The sequence below is a fragment of the Eptatretus burgeri genome, unplaced genomic scaffold (assembly GCF_056783735.1).
Source record: "Eptatretus burgeri isolate ZD-2024b unplaced genomic scaffold, Ebu_testis_v1 Ebu_testis_scaffold_3161, whole genome shotgun sequence".
NCBI lineage: Eukaryota > Metazoa > Chordata > Myxini > Myxiniformes > Myxinidae > Eptatretus > Eptatretus burgeri.
In genome coordinates, this window is record NW_028225109.1 from 129692 (window position 1) to 141969 (window position 12278).

Here is a 12278-nt window from a genome sequence, read left to right on the forward strand (position 1 = left end):
CGGTTGGCTCCCGGACTAACATATACTTACAGAGATATCTCACCTAAGGGACCTGAATGGTGGTTTGTGAATTTCGTCAACCACAACAATATAGTGATCCAAGGATGTGGTATTTTTATCGTAGTTTCATATGTGTAAATTGTTGTTATTTTGCAATAATCGTAATAATTCTCATTGCTAACACCCTCCTGGCACCCAAACATCTCTGGACCCCCTGTGTGTCATGGTATGTGTGTCTCCCCTTTTGTTTTTTGTTTTTTTTCAGTTGATGGGCCCCCTACGTGGTCATCTCCAAGACGTCATCTGGAATCCCCCAAACATCATCCCATCATCAGGAAACATTTTTCAACGATCTCTTCATCTTCCTCGTGGGCAGAGGAGTCAGGTGGGTGAGCAAAGGAATCGTTCTCAATCAGGAGTGGAAGATCCATCTGAAAGCCGTGGGCCACAACAATGGGCTCTCCGAAACTCCCCACACTCATCAATGAACATCAGTGGTGGTTTCACGAGTTGCACTTTACAACCCAAACCTGCTCGAGCACGTCTTCGCTTTGGGCAGGAGGATCAAAAGCTCCTGGGGAAGAGTCTACATCCCACACCAGGAAAGGTGGATACGTCTGGCAGTAATCCACTAAGTAGATGGTGTGGTCCCCCAAACGTCACACCACGGACGACCCTCGCTGTCGGAGTTTGGGAACCACACCAGCATTACCACGTTGGAGAGAGGATGACATCTCACGATCTTTGTGTGGACTGCTGCCGCCCTTCCTCAGAAACTACAAAACGATCTCTTCGTCCACAGTAGACTCCACCGTCTCGAGATTAGAGTTCATTATTGGGTTTATATAGAATTGATCTCGCAATTATTTCAGTTTGTCTTTGTTATCATTTCGCTGGATCTTGCATTCTCCTTCACCTTCAATTTCTGGTCACGTGGGAAGACCTTTTTGGGATTCCCCCAGGATTTGTTCCACAACTTAATCCAATAGTACCAGGAGTTGAGCATGAAATCCCTAATTTGTATATCCTTTTTTCAGGAACTGTGTAAAATGACAGGAAATCCCATATATGTGAAGATCCTAGCAAATACCACCCGTCACTTTTTTGACGGAAATACGAAGGGAGGGCGGAGGAAAAGATGGGGAAGAGAGAGAGAGAGCGAGGAGAGAGGGTAGCGAGGAGGGAGGCTATGGGAAATGTAGTTTTAAAATTTCAACGTTATATACCACATGGTCAAGCAGCCATGTTGAATTTGAGCTAAAACCTTTTAAAAAAATATCCCTCAAACCGCTGAAGCAACGGATCTCATCTGAAACGTGAAGTCCATCATCGACTACCCGTGGGAATACAAGGGTGATAACTAAAACGTCATCGGTCATGTGGTTTGGCAGCCGTATTGGATTTAATGAAAACTTGAAAATAATTCCTTCTCTTGCAACAGCTTAATTGATCGAAGCAAAATTTCATACAAATTGTTACGGTTGTGGGGGTAGATGGAGGAATTTAATAGGAAAGTTGGGATTGAATATCTACCACATTTTTTTTTATCTACCACATTATTTGTTTTTATCTACCACATTATTTTTTATACACAGGATATATATATATATATATATATATATATCGGGGCGTATTACGTGATACCGGTCATCCATCCATCCGTCTGTCTGTCTGTCTGTCCGTCCGTCCATCCGTTCCTGTCTGCACTCTAACTCCCAAAGTTTTCAACTTTCACTTTTCATATTTGGTACATAGGTACAGACTGTGGAGACGGTGTGTCGCGACATATGTTCGTCATCTAAAGTGGTTGCCATGGCAACCAGGATTCTGTTTTCCATCCGTTCCTGTCCGCACTCTAACTCCCAAAGTTTTCAACTTTCACTTTTCATATTTGGTACATAGGTACAGACTGTGGAGACGGTGTGTCGCGACATATGTTCGTCATCTAAAGTGGTTGCCATGGCAACCAGGATGCTGTTTTCCATCAGTTCCTGTGCGCACTCTAACTCTCAAAGTTTTCAACTTTCACGTTTCATATTTGGTACATAGGTACAGACTGTGGAGACGGTGTGTCGCGATATACATTCGTTATCTAAAGTGGTTGCCATGGCAACCAGGATGCTGTTTTCCATGTTGTAGCACAATTCTGTATATACCTTCTTGTTCGGGCGAAAAATGTGCTCACTTGCGCTCTTGTTTCTGATTACAATATACAAATACATATATTGCTTTAAAATTATACTTCACTGCAATGCTTTATAAAAAATATTAATTATTAGACGTCTTTTAAAAACGATAAATGTATAAACAGGCGAGCATTGGGTGGCTTTGACACCAACTCTGGTGTAACCCTCCGTCGCGTTCGACGGGACACATTAACCCAGCAGAGTTTTGTTTTCTTGCAATTTTTTGAATAAAATTTTTTTTGTTGTATGATCTTTGCACCATGCACAAAATAAAGGGTTTTTACACATTCCTGTGTGTTTGTTTAATTATTTTTTTCGGGATTGTTCGAAAAATGTCATTAAAATTTTCATGTGAAAAAAAACTTCACGTAAACGCATGCGTGGGTCAGACAGACCCGAGTATTCATTGAACCTATATTCCACTCGAACAAAACATTTTTACACATGACCGTTCATGTATGTTTAGAATACAGTGTGATGCATATTCCGATGTGTTTTGTTTTTCAGGATCACGAGAAGATTTCTTTAAAAATGCAATACTCCTGCAAATGAATTCATGGATCAGGTTGACCCAGCAGGGTTTTTGTTTCCCTATAATCTTGTGATAAAAACGTTTTTTATCGATGATCTTTCATACATGCTTCGAGTAAAGGGTAATTCATCATCCTGTATGAGTGTTTTCGTTTTTTTCCAATCATGATCATGGGAAATTCCACTCCAACAATGCAGGAGTGACTCATTTAGCCACAGGCTATGCAAAAAAATCTTTGTTTCGCTATAATTATATTTTGAAGTTTTTTTGTTAAATACATGATCATTCATATATAATTCGAATAAAGGGTAATGCGTGTACCTGTGTGTGTGTTTAATTTTAATAATGTGAAATGTTTAATAATGTCGGTACCCCGTATGAACGGGGCTTGAAAGTGTGAAAGAGCAGGTGGAGTTCCCGACGCTTGATGTCGTAGGGTAGACCAGTCACAAACAGTGTGCGAGTTCTTTCTTGGCTCAGCGATGTGGGATACAAGGCACCCAGGATCATTGGGTATCTCCTGCGATGAGGCTGAGTCTTTAGGTCTCTCACTCTCTCCGAACCCTCTGACTCGCCCACATCCTCTCAAGACGACTCACTTTCCAGCTCATCCTCTCTGAACGAACGACCCCCGAAAAGCAAAGAACTGAACAGAAGAAGAACCCAGACTGAGAATGTTGTCGTCATTTATAGATCCCCAAGGTCGGGGTGGGGCCTCGACGAAGCAGACGTCACTGTCCGCCCTGGTTGGCAAGGGCTTCCATGGGGTCCGCCGTTTCTGGGCGGGATTTCGGCCATGCCGGGAAGCCCGCCCACTCCTCCATGCGTGCCCGGGCTCACCAAAAAGGTACTGCACAAAGATTTTGCCTCAGAAAGCGAGAAGGTCGGGTGAGTCGGCGAACAAGAACATGTTAAGCCCATGCGAGAGTAGCAAGCGAGAGGAGGGTAATGTGGTTCAAAATAAAAGGGGAGAAATGATTTATAAACCAAACTAAAAGCCATCGCAACGCACCCTTTTTGCTTTCCCACAACACACAGGGGGGTTCTATCTGCACATATACTTAATGGAATAACTGACCGGGAAGACTGTATATTTGTTTGCATACGGTTCCTAGAACCGTAACAATAGTTTGTATCCTGGTAGAATTCTCACTGCTCTCACGAGTAAAATGTTCCATCCTGTCAGACACTTTAGTTCCCTCCTTTTACCATCGACATTAATGCATTGTTCCCACACTGACTGATGCAAGTTCGATTCCACGAGTTCATGCTTGGGTTTGAGATTTCCACACTTTGTGACAGAGCAATGACCTGTGTTGGGTTGGTTAGTTGGTCCAGAAATAGAAACATACCCACCAATGGAACACAGGTTGGTGCAGAGGAACCACTTCAAACTCGGACTACTCGTGCTTCCATGCAAGAATCATTTATCAATCAAAAGAATCATCGATGAATTGAAAAACAGTTTAATAAACAAAACAAAGATGAGTGAAAACAAAATTAACTTGTTTCACAAAACAACGTGCATTTGGAACATGTGTCGAGTCCAAGTGTTCCATTTCTCTACCTTTCGCATCATGTTTTCACAATTCGAGGTTTCCGGTGACATTTTTCCCATTGAACAACATATCGTCATTATTTAGGCCAAAGTCACTGGTACTCACAACTCCCTCAGGAATTTTGTCCTTTTCAATTTGTACACCAGTTCAATGTCTGCTTACAGTGCCTCGTTTAACTCAGAACACTTGTACGGTTTATCTTTCATCTGGATTCTTCAACGTTTCTTTAAACTTGAGAACTGAGTCAAGGCCTAACTGCACGTCGAGCACCTGCATGTATTTTTTGATGTTAATATAAATTTAATAATCGACTGAAAGTCTTCAAACACACAGAACACTTGTGGGACTTTACACCTGAATGTATTTTTTTGATGTTTATATAAACTTGATAATCGAGTAAAGGCCTGTTGAACACTTGTAGGGTTTCACACCTGAATGTGTTTTTTGATGTGTATATAAACCTGATGATTGAGTAAAGGCCTTACTGCACGTTGAACACTTGTGGAGTTTCACACCTGTAATGTATTTTTTGATGTTGATATAAATGTGATGATCGAGTAAAGGCCTTACTGCACGTTGAACACTTGTAGGGTTTCACACCTGAATGTATTTTTTGATGTGTATATAAATTTGATGATTGAGTAAAGGCCTTACTGCACGTTGAACACTTGTGGAGTTTCACACCTGAATGTACTTTTTGATGTGTATATAAACCTGATGATTGAGTAAAGGCCTTACTGCACGTTGAACACTTGTGGGGTTTCACACCTGTATGTACTTTTTGATGTGTAAATAAACCTGATGATTGAGTAAAGGCCTTACTGCACGTTGAACACTTGTGGAGTTTCACACCTGTATGTATTCTTTGATGTTGATATAAATGTGATGATCGAGTAAAGGCCTTACTGCACGTTGAACACTTGTGGGGTTTCACACCTGAATGTATTTTTTGATGTGTATATAAATTTGATGATTGAGTAAAGGCCTTACTGCACGTTGAACACTTGTGGGGTTTCACACCTGTATGTACTTTTTGATGTTGATATAAACCTGATGATTGAGTAAAGGCCTTACTGCACGTTGAACACTTGTGGGGTTTCACACCTGTATGTATTTTTTGATGTGTATATAAATTTGATGATCGAGTAAAGGCCTTACTGCACGTTGAACACTTGTAGGGTTTCACACCTGAATGTATTTTTTGATGTGTATATAAATTTGATGATTGAGTAAAGGCCTTACTGCACGTTGAACACTTGTGGAGTTTCACACCTGAATGTATTCTTTGATGTTGATATAAACCTGATGATTGAGTAAAGGCCTTACTGCACGTTGAACACTTGTGGGGTTTCACACCTGTATGTACTTTTTGATGTGTATATAAACCTGATGATTGAGTAAAGGCCTTACTGCACGTTGAACACTTGTGGAGTTTCACACCTGTATGTATTCTTTGATGTTGATATAAATGTGATGATCGAGTAAAGGCCTTACTGCACGTTGAACACTTGTGGGGTTTCACACCTGTATGTACTTTTTGATGTGTATATAAACCTGATGATCGAGTAAAGGCCTTACTGCACGTTGAACACTTGTGGGGTTTCACACCTGTATGTACTTTTTGATGTGTATATAAACCTGATGATCGAGTAAAGGCCTTACTGCACGTTGAACACTTGTGGGGTTTCACACCTGAATGTATTTTTTGATGTGTATATAAATTTGATGATCGAGTAAAGGCCTTACTGCACGTTGAACACTTGTAGGGTTTCACACCTGAATGTATTTTTTGATGTTGATATAAATTTGATGATTGAGTAAAGGCCTTACTGCACGTTGAACACTTGTGGAGTTTCACACCTGTATGTATTCTTTGATGTTGATATAAATGTGATGATCGAGTAAAGGCCTTACTGCACGTTGAACACTTGTAGGGTTTCACACCTGAATGTGTTTTTTGATGTGAATATAAACTTGATGATTGAGTAAAGGCCTTACTGCACGTTGAACACTTGTGGAGTTTCACACCTGTATGTATTCTTTGATGTTGATATAAATGTGATGATCGAGTAAAGGCCTTACTGCACGTTGAACACTTGTGGGGTTTCACACCTGAATGTATTTTTTGATGTTGACATAAATGTGATGAACGATTAAATTCTTTCAAACACACAGAACACCTGTGTGGTTTCTCACTTCCTTGGACGTTCTCTTTCAGGATGTTTGGAGAACTGTTCTTGTTGTTGTTGGACACACCAGTAAATTGGTCATCATCCTGACCAAGAGTCCGTGTCACGTGCTGATTGAAGGAAACTTCAGTGTCGACCAACGGGGAACACTTGGAACAAGAATCCTGTTTCATTTGTTTCTCTGCAATGGCAATTCACAAAGAGGATTCATAAATCCCTTTTAGAATGAAACATTAAACACAGAAAACACATTGTACTCCAGTTGGATCAAAAATTTTGAGCGATGGGAAGAGAGAGGAGACGAGAGAAAGAAGGAATGAAGAGAAAGAGAGAGGAAAATGAGAGTGAGAAAGACAAGGAAAGAGAGAGGGAGAGAGATAACCAAACACACACACGTGCTTTTCCTCCTATCATCAAGGAATGGGGTTCCCAAAAGCTTTCCCCAATCCCATGATCTTGCGAGCTGCCTTGCGAAGGGCAGCAGCAGAGGATGAACTCTCCATTTCTTTTCATTTGTGGGTTTTTCGGAATGAAGGGTTTTACGGTGGCCGGAGTGCAAATCATGCCACAAACCTCCTAAAAAAAGCAACCCAACTGCAGGAGGACGTCGGCAGAGAGTTGGGCATGAGATATGGATGGCCGTTGGCTCACAAGGAACTCATCCGCCCTTTGACAGGTTTTGTTTTTAATTCTGCTGGGTGTCCATATCATACACCCTCCTCACCAGGAAACCTGGTGGGGGAGATGGTCTTTTTTATTTTTTCTGAATACGTTGACGAGACTCGTATGAGAGCTAACACACAACGCACAGCAAGGGGGGCATGAGACAAGAAGGGTGGGAGAGGGAAGGACAAAACAGTGGGGAACAGAGACATGAGAAGATCTGCGGAAGGGAGAGGGATAGGGCGGAGAACACGTGATAAACAAGATGGACACAACAGGGACTTTCAGGAAGGAAAGCAGGGAATTTGAAGGTGGGTTTGGGGTGGATTAACGGGGGTTGAAAAGAGCGAGGATTTAGATTTAGACCACCACAATAGGTGGTGGTGAACAGCTGTTTTGAAGGTCTGGAGGGGAGAGTGGGGTTCAAGAGAGTGTGGGAGTTTATTCCAAAGTCGGGAAAAAAGAGGAATGAAAGAGTGAAGGTGAGCAGCGATTCGTGGTTTTGCAAGTTTTACCAGAAGGGGGTTGCTGACAGACCTTGAGCGCCCTGCAGAAAAATTGGGGGGCTGTTAGGGGGGCAAGACCAGAGAGGAGACGGGAGAAAATAGAAAGACCACCGACCTGCCTGCAGTGAGAGGCCCAAAGACTTAGTTTCACCGCAGGAGATACCAATGATCCGAAATGCCTTGGTTTCCAGAGCGTGAAGCCAAGAAAGGTGAGGGGCAGGAGCACCAGCCCAGAGGGGAGAGCAGTACTCCATCAGGCTGCGGACGAAAGCTTTGTAAGTGGTGAGGAGCTCACGTAGGCTGAGGAAGGACTTTGCATGATGGAGGATTCCCAGTCGGCGACTGGCTTTTGAGGCGAGGTTGGAAATGTGACTTTCCCAGGAAAGGTCATGGCAGATAGTGAGACCCAGAAGGTTGAATGAATGGACTTCTTCCAGAGGATTGTTGAGAAAGTGGATGGGGGTTTTTCCAAACGGTCCTTTCGGAGAGACATCGTGAGAGTGTGAGATTTGTCAGGACTGAAAGACATGTTCCACGTGTTGGACCGGTTTGTGATTTTACCCAGATCTGCAGTGAGCGAATAAGCTGCTGCTTGCTGGTCTGAGGGATGACAGATGGTACGGTAGAGGGTGGAGTCATCAGCAAATAGACAAAGAGGATTTTCCAGAGAGTCGGAGAGATCACTGATGAAAATCAGAAAAAGAACAGGGCCCAGAACTCTACCTTGAGGAACTCCAGCCTTGACAGGAAGAGGGGATGAAAGAACTCCATTTAGGGCCACACGTTGACTGCGACAGGAGAGGAAGTCTGCGAGCCATGAGTGGAGATGGCCCTGGATGCCATAGGAAGAGTTTTGTGAGCAGGGCAGTGTGCCAGACCGTGTCAAAAGCACGCGATATGTCCAGGGATATGGCTCTGATTTCATGTCCGGCATTGAGGACCTCCATCCATTGTTGGGAGAGCAGAAGCAGCATATCCAGGGTAGAGTGACCTGTTCTGAAACCAAATTGATGATCGGAAATCAAGCCATTGGAGAAGAGGAAGGATTTAATGTCTGAAGCGATGATGGATTCCATAACCTTGCTGATGATTCTGAGAAGGCTGATTGGTCTGCAGTTGTAGGGATGTTTTTGCACCTTTTTATGCAGAGCGGTAGTGTTTGCTGATTTCCAAGCAGATGGCAGATGATCTTAAGCAAATGAGAGATTGGTTAGAACAGAGAGAGGGTGAGCAAGAGCAGAGGAGCAGGTTTTTAGGACACGTAGGCTGATGCCGTCTGGACCAGTTGCAGAACCTGCGTCGAGGTTTTGACGTCGAGGTTCCACTTTGTCTGAAATAAAGGACACAGAGTCCAGGGACAGTTGGGTGCGACTGGGTAAGGTGGGTACAGAAGGCGATGGGTTCGGACACAAGACTTTGATGCAAACACTGAGTTTAGGCATTCAGCCTTTTCACGTGCGGTATCAGCAGTGCGGCCTTTTGAGGTAATGGAGGGGGAACATACACCAGAAACAGATTTGAATCGACGCCACCAGGATTTTGAGCAGGGACAGAGGTTTGAGAGCTCAGACTTGAGCTTGGAAAGATGTTGTTTTCTGGCCCTCCTGAGGGAAGGTACACACTTGTTCCGAGCTTTATGGAAGGAACTGAGATTACCCTCAGTTGGGTTTGCTTTCCATGAGGCAAAGGCAAATTGTTTCAGGACAACTGCCTCGCCACAAGCTTCAGTAAACCAAGGGTGGGTGGAAGGGAAGGATAACAGAAGACGAGAGGGGCTAAAAGAGGGGAGAGGGGAGCAAGTTTGTTTGAAAGAATTCGCAGGATGAGTTGATGTTTGAGAAAGTAGCGATGGCAGACCAGTCTATAAGTTTGATGGCTGCTTGAAGACCCTGCCAGTCATCCTGAGTGAAGATGCCAGACTCGACGGCATTGAGGTGGTTCCCTGATAACAGCCAGAGAGATGTCCACTTTGACAAGCATGTGGTCAGAAGAACTGATTGGAGCGGAGAAAGAACAGATATTTTCAGGGAGCTCTCACCAAAAAAACCTGGTGGGGGAGACGGTTTTGTCGCCGACAACCCGACCATGAAACAGCTTATGACAGGTTGACATCGTACCTGTCGCAAATCACAGATCTAATTTGTCCTGACCTTCTGGTGGAACTGCGTAAATCCAGGATTGCTGCTCACCTCCACTCATTTGTTCCTCTTTTATCCCTGCCTCTGTTTTTTCCCTCCACTTCCACATTCTCTTCAATCTCCTTCTTCCCTCCATGTTTTGAAGACAGCTGTTCCACACAATATTCAAATCATCCCCCATCCAAAACCATGATTTTTTATACCCTCGTTAACCCCCGTCCCCACCCCGTCCTCCTTCCAAATTTCAAGTTTCCCTCCTGAGAGTTTTCTTCTGTATCCATCTTGTCCACCCAATTCCTCCTCAGACCCATATTTTATCCGCCGCCCCATGTCTTGGCCTTCGGCTCTGCTGTTGGTGTTTCCCCCTCTCTCTACAGTTCCTTTTGTTCTGTTGTGTTCTGATCCGTTCATTGCACTCGTACGAGCTGTTCCACGAGCCTCGACTATGTGTCCAAAAAAAATCTTCAACAAACAGACATCCCTCGGTATTTTCATGGATGGGAGTGCATGTTGGTGACCGATCGATTCCAACACACACGTCGGCTACGTGCAAGTTCTCCGTGAACGTCTCAAATATCAAAACAAATTTGGGTTTTTAACGATCTTGGTGTTCGAGTATCTACACGTCATGAAGGTAAGTACAACGTCTCTCTGGACAACAACCTCCGTACAATGTACATTCATCGTTGTTTGTAAACGGTACAACTACAATGTCGATGAGGTTCAGACCTTTGTCTTGAGAGGGCGATTCATCCACAAACTCAGATTTGATCTTCATTTTCACAATAAGATCTGGAAAAAACAACAAGGACAAAAGTAAGCGTGTCAGGTACGTTCAACAGTTTAACAATCACATTCATTCACAAAGGACAACAAGGGGATTCAATTAACAACGGAAGGTCTTTACTCCACGAACCCAACCAACGTGTCCACCAACATTCATCCAAATCCGTCCACAACTTTGTGAGATATCGTGACCCTTCACCTTCGGTGGTGGAGGGAATGAGTTTCATCAGGAATGAATGAGGGAATGAGTTTGTGGTTCAAACCTTCGTATGGAGGGAACGAATCATCGACGAACTCGGACTCGAGCTTCACCTTCACAAGAGAATCTGAAACACAAACAATCCATGAAAAGGAAACTTTCAGGAACCACAAGATCTCGTTTCGGAGTGAACGTCACGTACCGGGTCCGGCCTCCTTATCCTCGGGTGAACCGACCATGGACTCGCTGTCTGAGGGAGAACCTCCCGGACCGACGATGTTCCCTCCATCGAAGCCGTTCGTGGATCCCAGGGTGTTCCCTTTGTGATCTTCGCTGGAGAGATCTCGGATCACGTGCATCGTCCTGAATACAGGAGACCGTGAAGAACACGAGTCGGGAGCCTGAAGTGTTCCGGGAAAAGCAAATCACGTGATCACGATAGCATCGCGGTTTCTCAGCGGCAGATTCGCGCCGCTCTGCCCTGTGACCGACGAAACAGGAAAACTCATCAATTGATCGTGTTCTTCGCGAAAACTACCACACAATTAAAATTCTAAATAATGATGATATTAATATTAAAACTCAGAAGCCAACATGAATTTCAAGAATATTCAGTGGAGGTGGCAACAACACCGTCGTTCTTACATCACTTCCGGTTTCCTCAAACAGTGTTTTGTGATGTGCCAAGTCTGCGTCTCATATTTATTATAATTCTTTCCTCACAATGCGTGCCTGCACAGCTCGACAGAGAGCGAAACACTGTCCCACACGTTAAACATTTACAAGATAGAAATCAAACCCAATCGTGTTTATACACCGCACAGCGTTAAACATTCACGTGACCTGGAGTGTTCGGTGAATGACGTCACCAGGGGCGGAGCGTGCGCATGCGCAAGAAAACACTTTTGTTGTGGCTTTTACCTCAGTACGAATCATGTACACTCGCCGAAACCCCGTCACAGACGGATTCCGTTCATTCAACCACCCTCACCAGCTCACCCACACTCGAGGGACATGGACTGGACAGGGCGTGCTTGCCGCCGCCTACTCTTCCCCCACCCCTGGCCCATCCCCCCCCCCCCGCCTTCAATTTGCTTACCCCCGCCAAAAAATTTAATTACCCCAGCCCTGTACATATTACTTCTTCACTTCACATGTACATATTACCTACCCTGTCTCTTGATTCTCCGCCCCACTTGCCCCCGGGCCCCCGCCCCCTGTCCACCCCCTCACACTCAACCCCGCCTAATTCACCCCAGCCCCCGTCCACTCATCCCCTGGCCCATTTAACCCCATCTCCCGCTTTCAATTTGCCTACCCCCGCCCAAAAATTTGCTTACCTTGCCCCCCCACTGCCTCTTCACTCCCTACCCCCGTCTCTTCATCCCCCCGCCCCCTCTCTTCACTCCTCACCCCCATCTCAACGAAAAGTGTTTATTCTGCTTTAGAGTTGAAGGTTGACTGTTGCCACAATGTGCGATGCACTCTTACAGGTACGAAGTTTCTTTCAGTCCAGGTCA

General features: G+C 44.4%; 2 protein-coding genes across 9 annotated transcripts in view; one reads left to right on the top strand and one right to left on the bottom strand.

Moving 5' to 3' along the window:
- LOC147006604 (uncharacterized) overlaps positions 1-3036 on the top strand; it is a 52208-nt gene extending 49172 nt beyond the window's left edge. For 5 of the 6 annotated variants that reach the window (XM_085868411.1, XM_085868412.1, XM_085868413.1 and 2 more), the window contains one exon: positions 266-3036. In XM_085868411.1, coding sequence (XP_085724537.1) covers positions 266-805 — 540 coding nt within the window. In that variant the 3' untranslated portion in view covers positions 806-3036. The remainder of the gene's footprint in view (positions 1-265) is intronic. The other variant, XR_015054724.1, reaches the window with a different exon arrangement.
- On the bottom strand, positions 2459-11755 carry LOC147006606 (uncharacterized). Of its 3 annotated transcripts, XM_085868401.1 has the most exons (5): positions 10961-11753; positions 10823-10885; positions 10503-10565; positions 5634-6647; positions 2459-5549 (listed from the first exon to the last, which is right to left on the bottom strand). In XM_085868401.1, the coding sequence occupies exons 1-5, from the start codon at positions 11115-11117 to the stop codon at positions 4759-4761; spliced, it is 2088 nt and encodes a 695-aa protein (XP_085724527.1). In that variant the 5' UTR covers positions 11118-11753; the 3' UTR covers positions 2459-4758. The 3 variants fall into 3 exon arrangements, with proteins under 3 accessions (XP_085724527.1, XP_085724526.1, XP_085724528.1); XM_085868400.1 differs by having other exon boundaries at positions 2459-6647; positions 10961-11755; XM_085868402.1 differs by lacking the exons at positions 2459-5549; positions 5634-6647 and having other exon boundaries at positions 10355-10565; positions 10961-11420.
- Between the last annotated feature and the right edge of the window lie 523 nt (positions 11756-12278).